At 40.7% G+C, this 23,034-nt stretch overlaps 1 protein-coding gene across 3 annotated transcripts in view; it reads right to left on the bottom strand.

Moving 5' to 3' along the window:
- Positions 1-23,034, bottom strand: part of zdhhc8b (zinc finger DHHC-type palmitoyltransferase 8b) — a 39,206-nt gene continuing 16,172 nt past the window's right edge. For 2 of the 3 annotated variants that reach the window (XM_039771471.1, XM_039771473.1), the window contains exons 2-11: positions 7,693-7,814; positions 7,335-7,492; positions 6,981-7,153; positions 6,413-6,515; positions 5,959-6,050; positions 5,618-5,750; positions 4,950-5,067; positions 1,951-2,060; positions 579-1,654; positions 1-345 (exon numbers count right to left, since the gene is read on the bottom strand). In XM_039771471.1, coding sequence (XP_039627405.1) covers positions 162-345; positions 579-1,654; positions 1,951-2,060; positions 4,950-5,067; positions 5,618-5,750; positions 5,959-6,050; positions 6,413-6,515; positions 6,981-7,153; positions 7,335-7,492; positions 7,693-7,814 — 2,269 coding nt within the window. In that variant the 3' untranslated portion in view covers positions 1-161. Of the gene's footprint in view, positions 346-578; positions 1,655-1,950; positions 2,061-4,949; positions 5,068-5,617; positions 5,751-5,958; positions 6,051-6,412; positions 6,516-6,980; positions 7,154-7,334; positions 7,493-7,692; positions 7,815-17,055; positions 17,076-23,034 lie in introns of those variants that run through there. The other variant, XM_039771474.1, reaches the window with a different exon arrangement.

Here is a 23,034-nt window from a genome sequence, read left to right as displayed (position 1 = left end):
TACATATGATGGCGGCAGTGCAGTACAGTCAGGCTAGTGAGACAGCTATCATCTTCAGGATCTGATGCCCTATCTCCAAGTTTGGGGCAAGACGGTTGCCTTGCCTGCTGCCCCCCTTTCTGGAGTACCTCTCTCTTCCTGACACTTGTTTGACAGAGCCTTCACACAGAAATTTCGTATGTGGTGCCACCCACACCCGACACCTTTTTAACATTTGCATTCCGGTTGGGGCTCACAGGATTTCCCTGGGAGCTTGATGTGGAACCTAAGCGGCACTCTGCCCGGGGTAATCCCCCTGGCTGCCCGTTCAATTTGCTGTGACCTGCTTTCAGCTGGACCTCCTCCCTGGAATGTAAAAAAAGAGAACATTTCTGTAAAGTTCTATGTACACACCTGGACAGAAGACATGTGAATGAGTGTCACGCACTGAGTGCTTCCCACCCCTGACTGAGCTACAACACCTTCTCAAAGGAGTTCACACCTCTACTATACTGATAAAGGAACTGGCAATGGAAGTCCATTTCTTATTCAGAGCTACATATGATTTTCATTTTGAAAAGCCATTGTCAAGTACCTACCTTGGGCCTCCCAGAGGCGGCGAGTCTGTCATGTCCAGCGCATTCATGAAGGACAGAGGTGTCTGGATGTTGTAGGAGGGAGATCTGGGCAGCACCAAAGGGGAGGAGGGAGTCTGATGGACAGGAGACCTAAAGGCGCCCTCACCAGGCCGGCTTTGCAGTGCCTGATGAGATTGCACATTGTTATTGGTCACATCTGTGTGCAAGGAAGTGGTAGAAGTCCGTGGGGCTCGACCAAGGCCAGCGCTACTTGCCAGCGAGTTCATAGGGGTGCGCGAGTGGAGGTTCCTTGTATTGAAAACTGAAGGGCCTCCTAACAGGTTGTCCCTGGAGCCATAGGAAAGTTTTGGAGGGATCCTAGGCTCATCTGGAAAGACTGCACCTTGCTTAAGGCCATAGGAACCAGAGGCTTCATAGACACCAGAGTTGGTGGCATACACGTCTGCTGCTAGGCCACGTGTATGTGGGTGGGAGTGCAGAAGCTTCTCCTTCTCCTCCATCTCCTTGCGCTCCTGAATGGATGCCATGATGGTTTTGGAGAGGTTGTCATAGCGCACAGGTGAAGGGTCCCGTGGATGTGGAGAATGCCTGCTGCTCAGAATTGGACTGTAACTTGATGGAGCCTGGTGTTGTATTTCGCCCCCTTGTATGTGACACATTTTAGCAGTCAGGTAAGGGGAGTGGTAGCCCACCATAGGAACTCCTGGGTGAGCCAGGCACTCAGCACTGGAAGGTGAAATACTGGGGTTCAAAAGGCTGTCATACGAGAGACTCCCATTCCTGTTGGAGAGCGAGGTGGGAGCAAAGACACTCTTGTAAGGAGAGGAGGCATTCCCTTCTGATCGGATAGTGTGCACAGGGGTTTTATCGCCACCCCTCCGATGTGCATGCTTCAGACTGAGTGAGCGTGAGTTGATGGCAAAAGAATCAAGCTGCAGAGGCGAGGAGGTGAACGCCCGATGAATAGAAGAGCCCTTGCTCTCTGGGAAGTCCAAATTGGGCTCTGATCTGTAATCATGTCCTCTTCCGTTTTCTTCCAAGATGGGTGAACTTTGACAGCTTTCCTGCAAGATGACCTGCAAGCGAATGGAAGGAGAGAGTTAACCAGATTGCAAGGTACACACAATTTACACTCCACCGGAACTTACACATATCCCAGTTTCACCTCCCTGCCCAGGTGTTTGTTGGGTTGGCCAATGGCTTGTAAATTAGGCCCTTCCCCTCACATGGAGTCAGCGTGTATTGATTTAGAGCTGATCCTCCCTGCTCTTAGGCAATTATGGACATGGCGCCTTGTGAGACCCCTATTTTCAAAACAGAAAGAACCACCATCCTCAGGAAACAGTCTCATTCCTCCTAGTAACCTCCTCACCTTCTCTCCAGGATTTTGATAGAGGACCTTGGGATTCGCGCCAAAGGTGGGCCGATACTTGTACATGGCTGGTGTAGATGGATGCAAGGGTTTGGTCGAGAGGGTGCTCTCTGAAACAAACAACATATCTTTTAGAGTAACACTTGAAGATCACACACATGAACAAGAATTGAAGACAGGAGGCATAATCACAGAGCTGAGCAAAAGCATGTATGTGGAATGATTAAGAAAGGCCTGCGCTAGCCCAAACCCAGGTAGAAATGTCATAATGACTAATAGTAGAGGGAAAATTTACAGTCAATTCATAAACGTCCATTTAGATTTAAGGTAATATACTAATTAATTCAAAATAATATTATATCTGTGTTCAGGGAATACTTTGTAAACTTCTGAAAAAGACGAGCAGGCTGTGCTGCTAAGTGTTCTCCCAGTCTGGACTGTTCTCCTTCATGGTGGTTTGCATCACAGGTACTCATCCAGGTTGCTGATATCCGATCAGGGTGTATTACTAATAAATCAAAGCATGCTTTCTCCAGCTCGGTCCGAGTTATACATATTACACCAACAGAAGGCAGATACAAGAAGACAGGGAATTTAATATGTAAGCATTTTCATTTCTGGCATTTAAAAAATTACACTCATGCATTCTCATGTTGGTCCTGTAGATGGCAGTGTTAACACAAAAAAGGCACAAAAGTCACCACTGACCTTTGCCACTACAGAAGCTTTACTCTAATGCTAATCCCACCCTGCTAAAATAAGCCATTTCAGTATTTGTGCAAAAATAAATTAGCAGATATTCTGGAACAGCGTATTAAATGGGATCTTGCAATCAGTTTCGCAGACAATGAATGGAAGTCAACATATGACAGTATATAATTTGTTCTTAAGCCATTCAAAGTCTAATTAAAAGTAGTACAGTGCATGCATTTCACTTGAGTCAGACTGTCCAAAATGTACCCTAGACCGGACTGCACACATCAATGATACCGTCAAGGATGCACTTTCATCAGCTGCACATTTCAGTTACGTTCACCACTAAGACAATTATACCAGAGATACTCATGGAGAAGCAGATAAGCCAACCTTCTAATTTTAAACCAAAATGCCATAAATAAAAATGCATCAATCGCAGATAAGCCAAATGTAAAAATTTTAAACAATTTCATCCCTGAAACATAACTAATAGCCTAACACAATACTTAACTTCATCGTAGTAAAAATACCTTCATTACTTAGAAAAGAAACAAATATGCATTACTACGGAAGCTTATTCCGCTCCAAAAAATAAGCTCACAGACGTACTGCCTTGCGACGGCTAGTGAGAAGAAGTTAAGCATGTGCATAGCTAGCATGCAATCAAGAGAAAAGAACTGAACAAATGTTATGGGTATACATTTAATCCTCTATGTGCTTGGGGGAACATTTAATGCACCCAGTTAAGATTTACAAGGAGACAGTAATCACCACAGCAGAACTGAAGTTAAGACAAGTCACGACACAAGTCCCTTGGGCACAATCTCACAGACACGAGGAAAATAGTGTCCTGCTTGCAATCCTGTAAAAGAAACCTATAAATAAAGGATCTGTGTAGTTTTAATCCAACTATTTGCTGTAGATATTCTGAAACAGCGTGATCCAGTAGTGCACGGCTAGTGTTGATACTGCAAATTATCGCATTTCCGGTAACAAGACAAACTTTAAGGTTTAACGCTGTTGCAGTGTGACCCAGAGCTGCGGATTAGCAGTGGACCAAGACTTAGATTAAGCACAGTTATACTGTGCATTCTTGAGAGTCAGAGTAGGGCAATAAGGTTGCGTGCAAACTTAGACCACTTTGTGAGTAAATTTAATGAAATTAGTATAGTAGGTACTAGTAGAAAATAAATTCTGCATGCTTCAGATAGACTGTTAAGAACTAGAAAACACATTTATATATTTGGACTTAAGTATAGCAGGATACTGAATTAAAACATTTATCTCAATGCTACAAAAAAAAAACAAATGATGAATGAAAATATTTATTTTGCATAATATAAGAAGCAGAAAAATACAGAACAACATACTTCTTGGCCCTCCTTAATCTTAATCAAGTTTCCCCCTTGGAGTTTCGATCCCTATGATATTTGTTCATTAGACCGGGCAGCTTGAGTGCTAGGGGTCCCCTTCAAGGTCAGAGCGGGAGAAGCTGATGTGCAACCATTTAATGATGGCATGCCACGGCAAAAATGGAACAAAGCCAGTGCGCCATACAGTACATACTGGCCCATTCAAGCCCTAATTTTTGGTAAAAAAGGCATCAAGTTGGTGTCCCTAATTAAGAAATTGTTTCGCTGACACTGCCAATTTCTTCCATGCTGTATTACTTTGGAGTGTGATGGAGATATTTTTGCAGGTGTCCCCCAGATCTAATATGTAATCTCTCACAATCTGTATTACATAGTGCTTGGGCTCTTCTGTAAATTTTGTGTTGTGATTGAACATTCTTTACGAATATTGCTCAGGTTCTGACTAGGTATTTTATACGCTTTAGAGACTACTGGATAAATTCAGTTTGGAAAAGCTGGACAGATAATGAATGACAGCTCTTCTGTGTTATCTACGCAATCAGAAAATGAGTTACCGTTAAGAGAATTACGCTTCAGATAGGATTCTACTTAAATATACTTCTTGTTGTCATTACTTTCTGTAGAGGGATTTCAAGGCCTTTTAAAACACTTACAATGAATTACATAAAAAAAAACGCACTTTGGCCCACAGATGCAATTTTTTCTGTCTATTTTGGATTCTAAAATTCTCAGCTTATTTGTGAGTATATATAGAGTATCATCTTTTCTTCTGTTTTTCTTTTTAGTGGGAAAGGATATCTTCATATATATTTGGTTTATTATATTTTTAATGTATATTACAGATATTTATAATACTTAAGTTCAAAGGGCATATTGTACTGATAACCTTAAAATCAATTAAAATAAGAAATAAAAATGATCACCACTCACCTTCGCTGGATGTCAGCTGGCTCTTAAGTTCAGTGTATCTATTCAGGTCTGCTTTGGGGGGCAAAGGTGGCTGGCTGTCCAGACACTTGTCTTCCAGGGAGTCCAAATTAACTTTTGACTACCAACAAAGGAAAGTTCAATGAGCATAGCTGGGGGGTCTTAGATCTGCATACACCAAAAACCTACACCATTAAAAATGTATCCAGTGGTTAAGATATACAAACATCGGGCGAGGAGACTCAATAAAATAATGTGAAATGTAGGTGCTAATGTACAAGCTGCTAATACTGAATCATAAGTGAGAGTGCCTCACTCCCCCCAGACTGTTCCTCAGAGCAATTGGCGCTGGACAAGAGCAAGAGCTGGAGAACACAGTGTGCAGCAGCAGAACAGGAACCAATCAACAATGAAATGTAATTTTATATAGCAGGTTTTATTGCGCCAACACCATCCTCAGGCACTTTACAAGTACAGATTCATAGTTATACGTGCATGTTATATGTATATTTATTTTTTTAAACTGGATCACTAGTAGGTTAAGTTCTCAGGGTCACACAGTAGGGGGCTGTGTGGCGACTTAACTAGCAACCTTGTGATTTCGAGTTTTTTTCTTTCTTCTCAGTCCATATTGCCTAATATCACCCCAAAACAAAAAGCAGGGCACTGACCTTATTCCGGGGAATGTTGGCATGGATTCCATTGTCATTGACTTTTACCGAGATCTGTCGTGTAGGCAGGTCTGGCCGGAGAAAGGGGGGCTTGACATTGACAGGATGCAATCTGTTTGGCTCTACAATATATCTGAAAAGGGAAAGCCTTTCAGCTGGATAACTAAGGTAAGCATGTAGGTCTCTTGTTAAAAGCATACAAACTAACAGTTATTGTTCTTCACTGTTCCCACACTTTCTCTTAGCATTGACTGAAATAGTATGATATGACCCGAGAATAGTATTACTAAGCCGACAGTGCAGCCATCAGCCAGAAAACACACTCAACTATTTTTACATACCTTGGAGCCAAAGGGCTGCACAGCACATACTCTATATTTCCACAACAGCCCCGTGTGAATGGATTCACTCCGCCACGGAACTTTCCAGTCACCTGCAAAACACAAAATGGAAGACCAGAATGACAAAACAGAAGCAGCAAAAACCAGAAAGAAACCTGCAAACCAGAAAGCCCCTTTAAGGAGAGCCCCTCAATTACAACAAAGACACAATGCAGGAACCACATTCTGATCGGTCATTCACATGGCATTCCCACCAACTCACATTCACCCAATAACTGGCATTACTACACAGCAACGTCCATGTTTGTACACATGCATCATTTTGCCAAAACAACTCCCCTAGCCCTTATTGGCTTATAAAATCATGATCCTTGGACTCCATCTCATAAACAGTAAACCCCATCTCCTCCAGGAGATTCAGGGCTGATAGGGTTTCTCTAGCTGACCAACTCACCTGCTCATTAGTGGTCCGTCCCCTGGCTACAAGGACCATATGGAATCCTGTGAGGCCCACAACTGGAATGAAGAAGAGTCCTGCCACGCACATTACTACCAGCCTGAATACCAGAAGTCAAGGAACAAATAAGGGGAGATTTAAGCAATCAAATCCACAAAAATTTCAGAAGTAAGGCGTGCAGCTCCTTATCTACAAGTTCACTGAGCACAGGTCTAGCTTATAGCCGAGAAACATATGATCCAGTATGAGACTTTCCTACACAGAAACATTAAAGCTGTAAAGGAGACAGCAGGCGGTGCACTACTCTTACACATGAAGTGCATGGCTAGAGTTGCAGAAGAAACTAGAGCCAACAGACGGCAGGGTAAAACATGGGTATCCCAGCCATTTGAAGCCCTCCTTTTACACAACTCGTCAGTCATATGTACAATTTGTAGGAAAGCGGCTCAGCAAGCTCAGTAGATGGGGTGGGAAGTCCTCTAATAAAAAAGTGTGGTGCTGTAAGGCCAGTTTTAGGAGCACCCAGTCACCAAAATTCAAGGTTTCCCCAAAAGCAGAAGGATACGTGACAGTGGTATGCAGGGCACCCAGTCGTTCTAGGTGATTGAGAATATACATGAGGCCGAAGGCAAAAACCCCAACCATGTGAGCACTTAGAGAAAGCAGGAACAGGAAGAAGTATCGGTAATTGCGTCGCCCAATGCAGTTGTTCACCCAGGGACAGTGGTGATCGAAATCCTGCAGAAGAACACATGGAACATGGTGAACAACAATTCTGCAACGTGTCAGCAGGGAAGTGTTAATAAGTATCCATTGGAAAAACACAGAGAAAGATGGGGTCTGGGGAGGCAGCTTGGAGTGGGTTGACAGAAACTGAGAAAAAAGAGAGAAAAAAAAAGCAGCACCGATAAGGTCCTACCTCCACACAATTGTCACAGACGCTGCAGTGAGAGCAGCGAGGTGGTCGGTAAAAGTGACAGGTCGCACACCACTTCATTCGAACCTGGATCCCTTTGATCTCCACATTCTTATACAGTGGCGCCCGGAAATCATCTTCTTTATCCTCGTCTTCGTCGGCTATCAACAGGGAAACAACCAGAAAGTTATGAAAATATGTAGCTTACTGAAATTACTGGACAGTCCAACCCTGGCTCACATCAATGAGTCTTTCTCTATCTGTCATTTCCCTTCCAATTCCAGGACCTCAAGATAAACACAAATATACCAAGATGAAGGCTAGTGCCCTAATTTCTACCCTTGTCCCAAAGTAGATTCACCTCGTGGAAAGATACCAGGGTCCATGAATGTTGCCATGCTGAAGTTGGCCAACACGAAGAGAAAGACGATTCCATTGTAGAAGGGGATGAGTGGGGACACCGCCCTGGTCAACCAGGGGCACCTATGAAGAGAAGAGAGAGACTGTAACAATAGATGTTTCATAAGTCATAAAACAAGGAATGCCAACCAGAGACTGATGGGAGGTCTCCCTCAAGACAGTGTCCCATTAAAGGTAATATTCTTTAAAACATTGTTTCTAGTGGCATACTCCTTAATTATGGGAAAGTCAGCCTTTCATGAGCATTGACATGTGCTCCAAAAATTACAGTCAAGGTAGATATTATGGAAAAATAAGACAAAGACAAACACAAACTCCTCAGCTGTGTCCTAAGATCAAGGTGACCATTAAAAAAACATCAAACACTGAAGGGAAAAACACTACTAACAAGTGTGGCTTACCCCATTTGGCTCCTGAGAACGACAACAGAAGTGGTGGCAGCAGTAGGATCTGCCTGGTGGAACACCACTGTGAAGGGAAACGCTGAACCCTTCTAGTTGGACATTTACATTTCACTTCTGCACAGGGAACAAGGGCAGCATCTCCTAACCTTGAATCACGTGTACGTATTTCATGCAATGGTGCTGGGCAGACGCATGCCAGAGGCTGAAGCAGATCTCTTTGAAGACTTCTAATAACTAAATTCACTATGGGGCCAATCCTCAGTGCACACCTGAAGAAACTGTAGACTGAAGAGTACTGAATGGAGAGTGGAAATAGTAGCCAGCTAGTGGTCAAAATATCTGCCTGAAAAGCAGCGTCCTTGTGTTGTCACCTTATGGACATCAAGCTACAAACGTAGTGGTGTTGCACACAAGCCATATTCTGAAACAGTCCACCTCTGATTAGGACCAGATCAATAGGTATTAAATTTTTTATCAGACAGCCAGATCACTCTGATGTGGAATAAACCAAGTATCTACACTGGCTGCCTTTTACTACTAATAAAGTGATTTTAATGGTAGAAGGCATTTCTTATCTTTAGTGCAGCTGGATGTTTTAAAACAAAACATCTCTTTTGGCTGTGGTCACCCGTAGCTTAGTGGCAGAACATCTGTTCATTCCTGTATTACGTGGCCTTCAGAAATAGGCTTTAAGTTTCCAGAACAGATAGGCTGTAATTTGGGATTAACAAAAAGCATTTCAGGAATATTCTGTCCCTTTAGATGGGAGAGACCCTTCTCACTCACAAGTAGAAGGAATCTACTATAGCTTGTTCCATCAACTGTTCTAAGAGTAAACAATGCTATGAGCTAAAATGAATTCACTCCAATGGCCCAAGAGTGGAGTCCTGCATACTCCTATAGTAAAGGCAATGCCAAACAGTGAGGACCCAGGGCATTTGTCCATTTTTTCTCTGAGGTGTAATCAACAGACTATGTTGTTCAAAGATGTTACCAGAGCCTGCAAAACAGACAGCCTGCTAGATATTGTTGGATGCAAACAGAAAGGCAAATTAGAATGCTTATGCCACTATTCCTGGGATGTCAAAGGGTCTGTTTTGATGTAAGGATTACAAACCCAAGAGCTGTGTAGACATGATTCTCCTGACAACATGCTCAGATTTCCATCTCACTTTGCCTAAATAAAGCTGCATGCTTCTGACACAAGAGGAGCTAAGTGGCCACATGTAGGATGTCCTCAAACCATCCCTCCGTTCCACTGTAAATTTATATGAAAGAGGTCAGTACATCATTTGAATAATTCATTTTATTTTACCATTGTGCTCTTCACTGAGTACAGGCAAATAGTGCTGTGACAAAGAACAAATTAGTTTGCTAATTAGGAGTGAGAATATTTAATGAATTACATGATACAGTATTTAAGAACTCTAAATTTCATAAGAAAAGTTGTTACTAGAATAACTGGAATCAACTCCAAAGCAGACAAAAAGGTACATCATGGTACAATAAGTGAGAATTACCCTCTTTAAACCTGACCTACAGTACAGACTGCCGGGATGTCCGGCTCCAAGTGTTTCTCATTGATCTTGTGGCAGCATGCAGAAGCTTTGCACGATTCTGCTTTATGACGCAAGTGAAGTCCAAAGTACCCAAGGCTAACCTCCCAAAACATCCGGTACCCAAGGGAGCCACCAGCAGGAAGCTTCCTCGTAGTAAGAAGTGGCGCCCTCAGCCACTCAGACAACGCCACAGTTTTTTCAGCCGTGATCACACTAGGCAGGGGAGAACAATGGCAGGAAGGTTTGTACTGTGAAATTGTTTATGAAGTCCACAGGCACACAAAGCCCTTCATCAAGCCCAAAAGAGGGTAACCCTCAAGGAAGCACTTCCATTTCCCACCCCACTAACTTGTGGTGATAGAACCACAGCCAGAAAGCACATGTAAAAGGTGATGCATTTAAAAGTATAAAGCATCTCTGTTAATGTTATACTTCTCAATGGACAATCCCAACTCTAGTATCTACTCTCTCACACTCCTCAGAGACAGCAAACTATAGTCTACACCTCCAAAAAAAGAAGTCCGAAACCTGCAAATCTTAAAGTAATGAACACTAGAAGAGTGGCTGAAGCGGTGTCCACTGCATGATATTATGCTAAATGATACAAGTCCCAAAAGATTGGGTTTGGAAAGTCACTGCGCTGTAGAACATCTTTAAAAAGCCATCCCTTTACAGAAGGCAATCCAGCTTTACAAAGAAATAACAGACCTTTATTTCCAAACTAAATTAATAAAGCTGCTTAAAGAGACTCTTGTGTAATCCAATTTGTAAAGTATATTACTGAAGTGTGGCATAAGATATGCACATTGTTAATAAAGTGACTTCTTTATATACCCTACAAAGCTTCATTTCATATAAACTAGTTTACAAACCATGCCTCCATACATTTGAAAAGGGGGAGTCAATCTAAAGTTAGAAAATGGGATTTTTCAGGAAATGGACTGAACTTTAACAAAACTGATAATGTAATTTGTCAATGTAGTCTTCACCCGTCTCAATGCACTTGCGCTACCCATATGTTTTTTTAGCGGTCCAAAAAGGTGGAAATCACATGGTGCCAAATCTGGTGAATAAGGAGGATGTGGCCATACCTCAAACTTCAGTTTCTCCAGACAAGCCTTGGTGTTCTTAGCCGTCTGTTATTGTTTTGCAGCAAAAGAACTCCTTCAGACAGCATTCTCCGCCTCTTGGATCGAATAGCAGGCTTCACACTGGTCTCCAGCAAATCACAGACCTTTCCGAGAATATCTCCACGATTTTGTACTTCTTTAAAACAGAAGCATTATGTTTAAGCCAGTTTACTAAAGATATCCTTCTATCAGTTTCTTTTCCATAATGTGAAAGAAACGCATTGTATTTCATTGGTGGTTAAAGATCAAAAGGTGCTCTGTAACCACAAATTGACCACTGTAAAGTTCCACAGTCAAACCATTTATGGCACAGAATCTACTTTCTTTTGTCTGCAATTATTACACAACCTTTGACAGTAAAAATAGTGCTTGACTGTGCATATATTATCACTGGCTAACCTTGAATGACAAAAAGTGTCTCCAAACAGAAGGAGGACAACAGCAAAAACTGTCACTGCCCTTTTTTCTGTCAAGAATAAGATGCATATAATAAGCCAAAACTAATCCAACTTATATACATTACAAAGTCATACTCCCAGTTAGATATAGACACACCTACTGTATACAATATACCTCATAAAATACTTTAATCCTAAACCACTGTTTAAAGCTACCACCTACATTTTATTCAATGTTCACTTGTCTATATATTCATTATTATATTAATATTAGGAATACAGATGAATAAATAAACACCTGTATTGTAACTAGTATTCAGGAGAGCGATACCATGTTAAAGGTGCATGCCAACAGATGGACGATGACACAGATACAGTAGTCATTTATCAGGCTGCTTGTGTACACGAGTAACAAAAGAAAGCCCTCCCTCCAAAATGGTGAAAAAAATGCCACAAAATTTCTCTTTCTTTCTTTATGCAGTATATGTAGATGTCCCATTACATCAGCATCTTAGTTTAAGCAAATAAAGAAAACCATTCCCAAAAAGACTGATGCCCATACAATATACTTCAACTAAATACTTTAAATCCTTCTCTAGACTGATGGTCCCAGAAAAGTACAGATGGGAAAGTCCTGCGCTACCTCAGTGCAATCTGGGAGATGTTCCTTCAGAGCACTCTCTGGAACTCTTGCAGTGACAGTCTGTTCAGCTACCTGTCGGCCACTACTTGCATTATCACACCTTCCTCTTTATTTATATTCCAAATCTGTGTGGTTGCCTATTGAAAATATTCATCTGTTAACTTCTCTCATTTTTTCAACGGATAAAAAAAAAAAATTCCTTTCATTTTACAATGTGACGTTTTTAAGATGTTGCTCGATTTCCATCCAGGCTGTCTTTTATATGAAGTCTGCACATCCCCATTATGCATTAAGGGGTTTGCTATCACATTCTTACAAACATTCTGCTAGGCTGATTGGCACCACTGAATTAAACCAGGGTGACTGAAAGTATCTGTGCACTCTGTGATGGTCTGGTGTCTGTAAAGAACTGGCCCAGGCTCTGTGCCTATTACAGAATTAAGCCTAGGATGCTAAGGCAGAGTGCAAGTGTTAGCATGTGTATATTTCACAGAAAACTGATTCAAGTGTTTCTGTAAAAACACACAGCCCAAAAAGAAGCTTTTTTACACTGCTAGGCTTGCTGACCATCAAAATTACAAAGTCTAATGGCCTCCGACTGCCAGTCCCCCATGTGCCAAGCTTTACATATCTACTTTATTTGTTTTTATTACATCTTTTGGTTGAGCCCAAGTGTTTTTTAAAACACATATTACATTTCTGGAGGTCTGCGATGTCAAAACACACCCTAGTAGGTGTCTACGACCTGACCTGAGTAATACAATGGCATGGATTATATGGTTTTATTCCTGGGTTTTTCACAGTTTGCTTGTGACACAAGCCTAGCTGCCTTGTACAGCTTTGATAATAGCATGCAGGAAAACACAAGAAAGGAAGTCCTTCACCTTCTGTAGGCAGTTAAACATTTAGCAATTAGACTGCAGTTTAATGCTCTTAGGATCTGAAGAGTAATCGAGGTCGGCTCTAGTGAACGGCGGCACCGTCACCAAGGGCCAGACCCTTCTAAGTGCTATTTCTTACTCAGATAGATAGAGAGAAAGAAAATAAAAGTCTCTTGTGGCAGACACAAACCCAGAAGTGCAAATACAGCTCAGTCCCGACCTAACAGTTTCACAGAGCCACACATAGTGCTGTTGTTACCACATTACATCTTTACTTGATAGCTTGTTCCAATCTTAGAAAAAGCACACATCTTTCTGACAACACCATACCAGCTGACTAGTCACTGCACGTCAGTTGTAATACCCGATTATATCCCCTTAACTAATGAAATCTTCCAAAATTGCAAAATCAGAGATAACGGAAAAAAGTCCTAATGCTCTGCCAACTGACACCCTTATACTTAGATCACTGGATACAAGTGACAACTGTCCAATCAATCATCATAGTATATAAAAAAGAAAGACTCAATCATTTAACTCTCAAAGTTACTGTACTCAGACGTGCAACACCAGTTGTAAAAATCCAACCCCACTATCTTGATTCTGTGATGTTCTGGGCTGGCACTCATGTCTTCTACCATTACTTACTCTTGTTGTGGCAGTCAAGTGTATTGTAGTGACTAAAAAATTGTGACTCTAAATTTGAAAGTCAATGTCACTATGTTCACTGATCAATAAATCTGAACCTACACATAAAACCAGAATGTCAGTCAGTCATTATCCAATCTGCTATATCCTAACACAGGGTCACAGGGGGTCTGCTGGAGCCAATCCCAGCCAACACAGGGCCCAAGACAGGGACAAATTCCCGGGCAGGGCGCCAGCCCACCGCAGTAATAGCTGAATGCCTCCGACTCAATTCTTCTTTACAATCTATGTGACACTGAGTAAAACCTTTTCACTTGTCAATACCTAAACTATAAAAACGTGTATATTAAATCTGTACTTTGCAAGGTGTCCTGCAATAGCATTTAAACAGAAAGGTGCTATAATAAGGTGCTAAATAAACATAGCCTGTCAGCTAATTGGTCATAACATACATGCCAATAAATATTTGTAAAATGAGCCTTCTATTTACACAATGTATTTTTTAACCTAACAGGGTGTTTTCTTTAAGTTATTTTAAGTCTTAAGTACTGATGCTTCTCTTTGTTTAATGACTACTAATGAAGTCCCAGCTCCCATGTAACTGTCTGAAATTCAACTGATGGTAAAGCATGGGTGTTATATGTGAAGATGCGAGTGTACATTATGGGGTAACAAGATGTTACAGGTTCCTGAAATACACTGTGCGGCAACCAGCCAGTAGTTCCAGTAACGAATACCCAATTCAAAATTGGGCTCATAGGATATCCACATACAGACCAGTTGTACCATCAAGGCCAGATTGACAAGCAACACCAATGAGCACAGTACTTTTGTTCCTTGTGTTTATGTACATAGAACACACGAGTTTTCGAGAAAGGCAGGCACCTTGGCTCCTTTCTGAAGGTCTGGTATATAGACCCACCCTTATCATAGCCATCACAACTGTCAATCACACCATGACATCCAGCACTCCAACCCCCCAATAGATGTAGAGTTGGACATTTCTCATGGAATCCAGCAGCTGCAGAGTCTCCAAGCAACCATCCTATTTTTAGCGCCCATTTAAATGTCATCTTCAATTTCATCCCATCAGTCGTCATCTGTTCAGCTTCAAAGAATTGCCACGGCTGCTGCTACTAAAGAAATTGCACCCCCTTTATTTCTCTTGCTCTCATTATTAGGCAGTATTCTTTTACCCTTATGTTGTGAGTTGCCCAGTTGTGGCCTTCCTTTTAGAAGCTACAAACTCATATGTGCAGATACGTCATACAACAGATCCACTCAGTCTGTCAACATGGCAACCCCTGCACTCCATGGAGGCTGAAGAAAATACAACTGACAAGGACAAAGGGGGCAGTCAGCCTCCTTCTAGCTGCTCCAATGTATCCCAGTTTTTTTTATTTAAGATAACAGACAAGACAGCACATGTGAAACGTATGCTTTTAAAAACAATGGAAAAGGGAGAAAAACATCATTATACACAGCATTTTATTTCAAGAAGATTACATCCACTCTAGATCTACAAATAGAGCAAAGTGATATTTTATAGTGAGTACATACTAACCTCAAATACTTTACAAAGCATGAAATTGAGCTGTTTGCGGGCCTGACACACACAGAGATAATCTCTTAGCAAACTGAATGTTAAATGCAACAAAAAATAAAGACAATGACAAATGAGAAAAAGAAGAAATGTACATAAAGAATTGTAGACCTTCCAGAGAACAAAGATGTGAGATCTCAGTTTAAATATGAATAATTCTGAAACACAGCATTTAAAAATCCACAACACATTATTTTTGAGATGACAGCTTACCACTGAGGACAGGAAATGATGGATGGAAAGATAGGTAGAACTCATTATGTCCACAAGGAGAAATTTGGCTTTTAACAGAAGCTCTTTAAATAAATGAACAGATAAATAGATAGCTATACACACACACACACACACACACACACACAAATAGAATGAATACACACCAGGATGATTAAAAAAAGAAGAAAATTAAAACGAAAGATAAACTTCTGACTTGGCAGTCCCTGTCACAGTGAGGTATTATGCGGATGTACTGCTGTTGGTAAAGCGTTTCTTGATGCACTTATGCTGAATGTCTTGTGTTAGTATATCAGAGAGAGGAAATGCAGCATTGGTTATAACAGCAATCAGATTTGTTTGAATTTTCTCCTTCACTGCTACCTCCAAGGGGTCCAGAGTGCGTCCAATAACTGAGCCTGTCCCTTTAAATTAGTTTGGGCCCTCTTTGAATTGATATATTACCAGCCCAGCACACCACTGGCCATCACAGAGTAATAGAAGGTTTCATTACGCATATTAAAGGAACGCAGTCCCCTAAGAAACAAAATAGCCTGCTCTGCCCTTTCTTACATAATAATTTTATCATTTCCTTACAGATGTCTGAGGTATAGACCTGAAATCTTAGCATGGAGTTGCAAAGTTGTGGCAAATACAAGAAACTGTAATCCTCTACAGAGTTCAGCGCAAGTTCCCTTAACCTGTCATGAGCACTTTCAAAGCCTATGGTTCCAGGTTTCTCTCTAAGGAGCACACTAGAGCCTTCATAAATATGGCAGCCCCTCAGTATGCACAAGACAGTACTATACCAAAGCATTCTTTAGACTGCAATACCAGGGCATGCTGGCAAGTATTGCCCAAATAGAATTGTGGTTCAGATGTGCAGACATGAGAAAAGTATGTATGTAAATACAGCAGACTGACCGCACTCATCAAGGTTTCTTAGCAAACAAGATGGTCTAATAATAGGCTCTGCATTCCTTCCCTCTGCTACAGAAAAGTAAGGAAATCCTTCTGTAGGACAAAACCAGAAAAACACAGCTCAGTTTCACAAGGCTTTCTTGCAGCATCTCCCTCTTAAACAATGTGATATCAAACAACTCATTGGAGCTCTAAAAAGTGAAAAATATATGATGTGGGGCATGAGGGCTTGCCAAATGTATGCCTTAAAAATTGTAAGTAGGAAACTAAAGAATACTATTAAAATGACAAAAGCAATCAAACAGCAACAAAGAAAAGAATAAAAGAGCGTCAATAATATAGATTCAAACAGTCTTGCAATTTTACACTAAAAAATAAATAACGTGAAATTAGGATGGCATACTGGAAATAGTGGGAGAGGTCTAATCGTTCTCAAAAAAATTATACAATGTTTGAAAGTGGAAGGGCAAGGAAGCCATAAATAACAAGATAGCCAAATTTTCTGAAACCAAGACAGGTTAAACTAATAAGCAGGGACTAAAGAAAAAGCTGAGTTAAATACTGAAGACAAAAATCTCAAAACAGAGGGCCTTGAAACATGCATTCATCCATCCCTCTGTTTTCTAACCTGCTTAATTAATTTAAGGTATTAAGACAACATCATATTACGTGACATCTTGATGTTGAGTATGTCAGATTTCCAGGTCAAAGTTACTGATCTCGCTGCCAGAATCATGTAAATTTAAATGACTGAATATCTTTGGGCAAGTCACAGTTATAGAGTTAGTGCCAACATTCCAGCACAGTTGTGCTCGCTTCTTTTTGTGACAGCCAATAAAATACTGCCTGTCAGAGCTGGCACTGTATGAAGGGTTAACAGCTATGGCAAGTTCAGCCACAATCTCACCTCATTTTGTTTTTCTTTTATCCATTCTGTTGCGGCATGTAGAACATTAAACATTAGAGAGACAAGCTTCTCTTCTCTTTGTGAAGTTCAAAACATCCACGTTCCTTACTCCTCGTCACTGTAGTCAATGCATTAGACTTCCAGATGAGTATTCAATGCTTGTCAGTGCTCATGCACACACAGCCAGCCCCTATGACTAAAGATGTTCAGTTTTGTTGGAGCCTGCCATGGTCAAGTTGGAGTGAGTTGCTTGGTACATCACATTATATGACTGTTTTTATGGGAGTATGCCATCGACTGCCTCTGACTTGCTAAGATTTTATAAATGAAGGTTCCCTGAGCATGGAAAAGGTGCTATGTAAATAAAATGTATTATTATTATTATAACTGAAAATTACTGGAAAAGTAACGTAATCTGATATCGCCTTTAGGGAGAAGCCAGGCTAGTTCCATACTTGGAAAAAAAATATTCTGAGTTATATCTCGTATCAGCATTAAACACATCACACAGAGAGCCATTTAAAAGCATTTCTCCCATGTCTGTTTAGGTCAACTATTTCCCGAGCCAGTCATTCTAACTCGCACATGATTTTCAGACCGGTCTTTACTTTCAACATGATCTCTCAACCCGGGTGAATAAATACATTACTTAAACATTTTGTTTGCTTACTTATGTACGCATTCTGCTTCCATTTCTCTTTGGGCAACTTTAAACAAGGATGTCATCTTCAGGGAGCATGCACAAAGTTGATTTTCAGGGCATAGGCTCTCCTCTGGAGGACATATTTTTATTTGCACTTACAATTGCTTTCAGCCACCATTTAGTAGCTACTAAGAAATGAAAAAAACAGACTAAATTAAACAGGTTTATTACAGAGAGAACAAGCATATACAGTAGTCCGATATGGAAACATTTTGTATTTAAGAAGGCGGTGCTGCAATACCTCAACAGGCAGTATAATTAGACTTAAGAAGTTTAAAAAGAGAGAAAATGCCACCACCTTCAACTAGCTGTAACCTTAACCTGCATACACTTCAGCTGTCCTTGGACTGTCAGATAGATCTGCTATTGTACACAAAATCTCTTACAGTGAGAAAACCTGACACATGTGAAAAAAGCAAAAAGAAAACACAACCAGAGCCACAAATGCCGGGAGATAGCAAAACTACCTCTGTTGTCATTATCACAAAATTATTCAAAAAGTTGACTTTGCACGGAACTAAACTATTTAGCAAAAGCAGCTTTATGTACAGCTGGCTGGACATTTGTACCAGAAGGTTTCCAACAGCTTTTCCTCGTAATACTGCCTCACACTGAAACTTATTTGGTGGGATAGGAGAAGGTAAAAACATGTTCCAAACCTTTACTAATTCAAGAATGAAGTGTAAGCCCAGAGTCATGTGTGAAAAAGATATGAAAGAAAAGCCTATGTCATATAGCATACCAGCTAGCCTGACGCTTGATAAAATGAAGTGACAATAATGTCCACTACCCAATATCTCACAGCAGTACACAAATGGATATGCTCTATCCGTTCACCACTGTACTTGTAATTCTAATGAATCCTATACACAACAATGGTGCAATTTCCAAATGTCTGAGGCAGATTTTTGTGCTGTGTATGGACGCAGGCAGCCAAGCTGCACCCTCTGGAACCAGGAATGCAGGAGCACTTTGGTCCGTCTTGAAGGAAGACACAGCTCGCAGGAGCCCAGAGCTAGGCCTGCAACAGCTGTTATCAGCATCTGCTCCCACATCACGGTTGGCTCTAGTTCTTTAGCTCCTCATATGGCTCAGAGCAACCATGTTATACTTATTTTAGTTAAATCGGGTAAAACGGATATAATAGCCAGGCTCAGCAAATGTTCGGCCACCGTTTGCTAGGCTTATTTTAGAAAGTGAAAAATCTGCGTTTAGCTCGGGTGTCTCCTGAGGAATAGATAGTAACCACTATTAATGCCCTGCACTGCTGCCCAGACCTTAGACGTAAAACCAAATAGCAGAAAAAGAGAACACCCTGCCAGATTTCAGGCTTATTTAAAGATAAGACAAACAACAGTCAGATATAAACTCAGAAGCACAACCTGGAGGTGAAGACTGGATTAAAGATCTCTAACTCCTGCAACAAATACACTTTGCGTTGAATTGCACCTAGTAAAGTCAAGTCCTAGACACTTTCCTCCTTAGGTCCAATGGCAAAATAATCCATCTCCCTCACATCAGAATGCTGCTGAAAGAAAAGCAGAGACTGGCCAGCTGAGATGTACATAGGGATGTAAAATTAGGAGTTCAATCCTAAATCTCGTCTGAACTGAAAATGACTTATTGATAAAGTGTAAAAGAGACCGAATATGTCACACCTCACAAATATGACAACAAAGGCACGACCGTTTTCTCTGAAAAAAGGTTCAGCTTTGACCTCAGGAGCTGTTTGTCGCATTTCAACCTCCCATAAAGTACTGGCTGCTAAGAAATTCATACCCTGAATAAATGCCAGAGACAAACCAATGAATTTTCAATAGATGCATTTTGTTATCCAAAACTGAAACACACTTACCCTGTCAATAAACAAGGTTTAATTTCATTTAAATTCATTCTTTCAGATCTGCAGATACACACAGAGTAATTGGTTGTTTAAACACATCTTTTTACTAAATTCAGAACAGTGGGAGGAGTTACGCTGACAGAACTTCAAGCATTCACAGCTGGCACAGTCAGACAGTAGCTATTCACTGTCGAAATAACACAGTCTTGAATGTTGCTCTGCGTTAAAGACTATAGAGCCCAACCCCAACCGGCTCCAAATCAGTTTCCATGCGCACCATTTGTAGAGGTCGAGTGCACAAATACCTTTTAACCTACTCCCCATACTCTGCTGGAATTTACTCCACAGATGCGTCATCTCTAGTCCTAAATACATCTTCTGCAGATTCAGCTGCCAGTTTCCTCAGTCCTGCCAATCCAAACAACCAATCCCACCTGTCTCTCTCATATCTGAGCTATTTACAGCATCATTCAAGCCAGGAAGGCTACACTCGCAGACTGTCTGTCAAAGGGTGTTCAGAGCGCCCTGTAAAGTTTGTGCAGCTGTGATTTCACAACAGACAAATGTGTTACAGTACCTAGGCAGAACTCCGTTAATCATGTAAGCAACAATCTGAGAAATGGATAGTTCCACTTCCTCTGGACCAGCACTGACCTTTGTCACCTCTTTTTTCTCCTTGCTGAAGCCAAGATTGCAAGTCTGTGAATTGCACTGTATATGAAAGATTCCCTAACAGCTAGCCTGTGAGGGAATGAAGAACTGGAAGAACAAACTGGCCACCTACAGCCACCAGAACGGTCACTGGAGCCATCTAATGCACAATGCTCTGTCATCCACTTGCTGCCAAAGATATTTCCTGATATGAAAGGACACACCTATATCATGTCTATGTTCTATGCATTTTTCATGTTTAACAAAGTTTCTCAGAAAATATTCAAAGAAGCCTGAAAAGCTTAGTTCATGGGATTGAGCAAAGAGAACTCCTAGAAAGCTATAATGTTCCAGGGAACTTAAAGATCAGAAGCTAAATTTGACTGGACTCCTTATTAGTTGCTTTTCAATTTCTCACAGGTTCTTTGCATCTTGATATTGTGATTTCTACTATCTTTATTCTCTGACCAAATTAGACCAAATACTCCAAAATAATGTTCCTATAAAACTGCAAAACTTGGATAAGCATACAACAGAGTGAAAGATACAGCATTAAACAACAACTGTCTTCACACTGGGTTTTGCAGTGCTGTCTCACAGCACCTAGGACTTGGGTTCAGTTCTTGTGGAGTTTACAAATGTTATCCAGATTTGTACACATTTCACTCAAGGAATTCAACTTCCTCCCCTGTTTCAAACATCTGCATGTTGTGTAACTTTCGACTTTACAAAGGCTAAAGGATTATTTGTGTGAATAGCAATGTGATGGGTTCCTGTCCCATTCAGGTTTGATTCTTGTATTATACCTGATGCTGCCAGAATATGGTCCTCTGGCAATCTATAGCTGAAATAGATAGCAGAAGTGGGCAAGGTGCTAATGCATTATGCCCAATGTTGCCAGGCCAGGATTAACATGTCCCCCACGCCCCCACATTGGATTAGGTAGGTTTAAGTATGATATGTTAGGTTATGATCATCACCAGTGACCTGCATTTTAGCAAATAAATGAGCATGTAAAATCCTTGCTGAGTAGATATGGTCCTCTGATCTCAAAACACCACAAAACATGCTTCAATATTTTGGAGAAGACAAAGCTGTCCCATCCAGCTTCTTTTAAATCAGAAAATGTTGGACAAGCAGTAGAATAAGACAAGTTTCATCAGAGGCTCATCGTAACTGCTGATGGAACCAAGTTTACCAAGCCCTACAAATGAGACCAGTCTGTCTGCCCTTCCCTTCTTCATGTTCACTTTCTGAGGCTTCCTCAAGAAGAAGAAAGAACGACAAAGAATAGCAGGGAAGGTAACCTACAGGTAACCATGCAGGGCATCAAATCAAACTAACACCAGTGTCCACAAGAAATGACCAATACATAACACACAGCTTATTAAGCAATCAAAAAAAGTTTTCATTCACAAGGGGTTTATTCAGCATGAAACACATTTCCAGCATCTTTTACAAATGCCACCAGCCCACACGATAAAGAAGCTTTTCAAAAAGGAAAGGTTTCCTCATGTTCATCTTCACAACTCCTTGCTCCCTGCTTGTGTTATGATAAATTCTACACCTAAAGCTTTACAAATAAAAAAGTAGAAAAACTAAATGGAAATGTGTTTATTCTGTGGGTGTCCATATTTAGCAAGTTTAAAGAGAACAATCTGTCACTAGACAGCTGGTCATCAATGCTGTGAACAGAAATAGGAAAACTTCAGCTTGGGGCTTGCAAGATATTTCTGAAAGCAAAGTGCGGACCTATTAAAACCCTTAAACTACACCACAGTTAACAAGCAACATCATTTGTATAAAGCCCCCTTCATGTCTGTATTCAATTGGCAGATTTCCTTAACCAATAGGCAATTCTGCTTAGGCTAATGTGAAACATGGAATGGCTTTACTCCCAGGTTTACATATACAAAAAGGGAACAGCCAGTTTCCAGAGATTGTAATTCATTAATAAGCAGAAATAAGTCAAATTTAAAATGGGCTCAGCAAATCTGGAGGACTCAAAACAATATTCTACAATTTCAAGTAACAACAGCACCAATGCCTGTCTCCAGAAACATCTCTTCACTGGATTAAGAGTGGAGTCCCATGAAATAATAACTACTGCAATACACCCCTCATGACCACATCAAGTGCTGACACTCCATTCAAACTAGCTTGGCACAGGACATTAGGAGCAAGAACAACAGCTGAGAAACGCAAAGGTAAGTGGTTCAAGTCCCACCACTTCTCCCTACATTTCCCTGTGTGAAATTATCATCCTACTTTACATTACTTCAAATGTTCCAATCTATTTCCTATAAGCTAGGAAATAATGTACTAGGTACTAGTGCAATATACAATGCTTACAGTTGGGATCATAAAAAAGCTTCTATAGACATAAAAGTCTAACTATTTGGCAAATAAAGCATTTGTACATAGGAGCAAGACAAGCTAACATTCCATCCTTCACTTTCCCACAGGGTCCAGTGATTTAAATAAATAAAGCAGCCATGCCAACTCAGTTAGTGCTTGAACTTCAGCATGGGATTCTGGGAATCACATTTTATTTAAAAATTCTGTACAGTTTAACTTAATATAAAGTGGAAAATCCTGCTGGTATTTCAAGATTAAATAAATAAAAGATTTTTCTTGTTATTACAAAACTTTAATGCATTATAATGCAAGTTTATAAATAAAAATACATGACTCATGCATGGTTTAAGTGTGTGTTGATCTGAAGAATCAGCTGAGTTGCAGCCATTTTAACTTGTAGCTTTCTATTATTAAATGAATGAAT

The sequence above is a fragment of the Polypterus senegalus genome, chromosome 12 (genome assembly GCF_016835505.1).
Source record: "Polypterus senegalus isolate Bchr_013 chromosome 12, ASM1683550v1, whole genome shotgun sequence".
NCBI lineage: Eukaryota > Metazoa > Chordata > Cladistia > Polypteriformes > Polypteridae > Polypterus > Polypterus senegalus.
The sequence above is the reverse complement of the archived record's forward strand: the minus strand, read 5'-3'. Positions and strand labels throughout refer to the sequence as shown.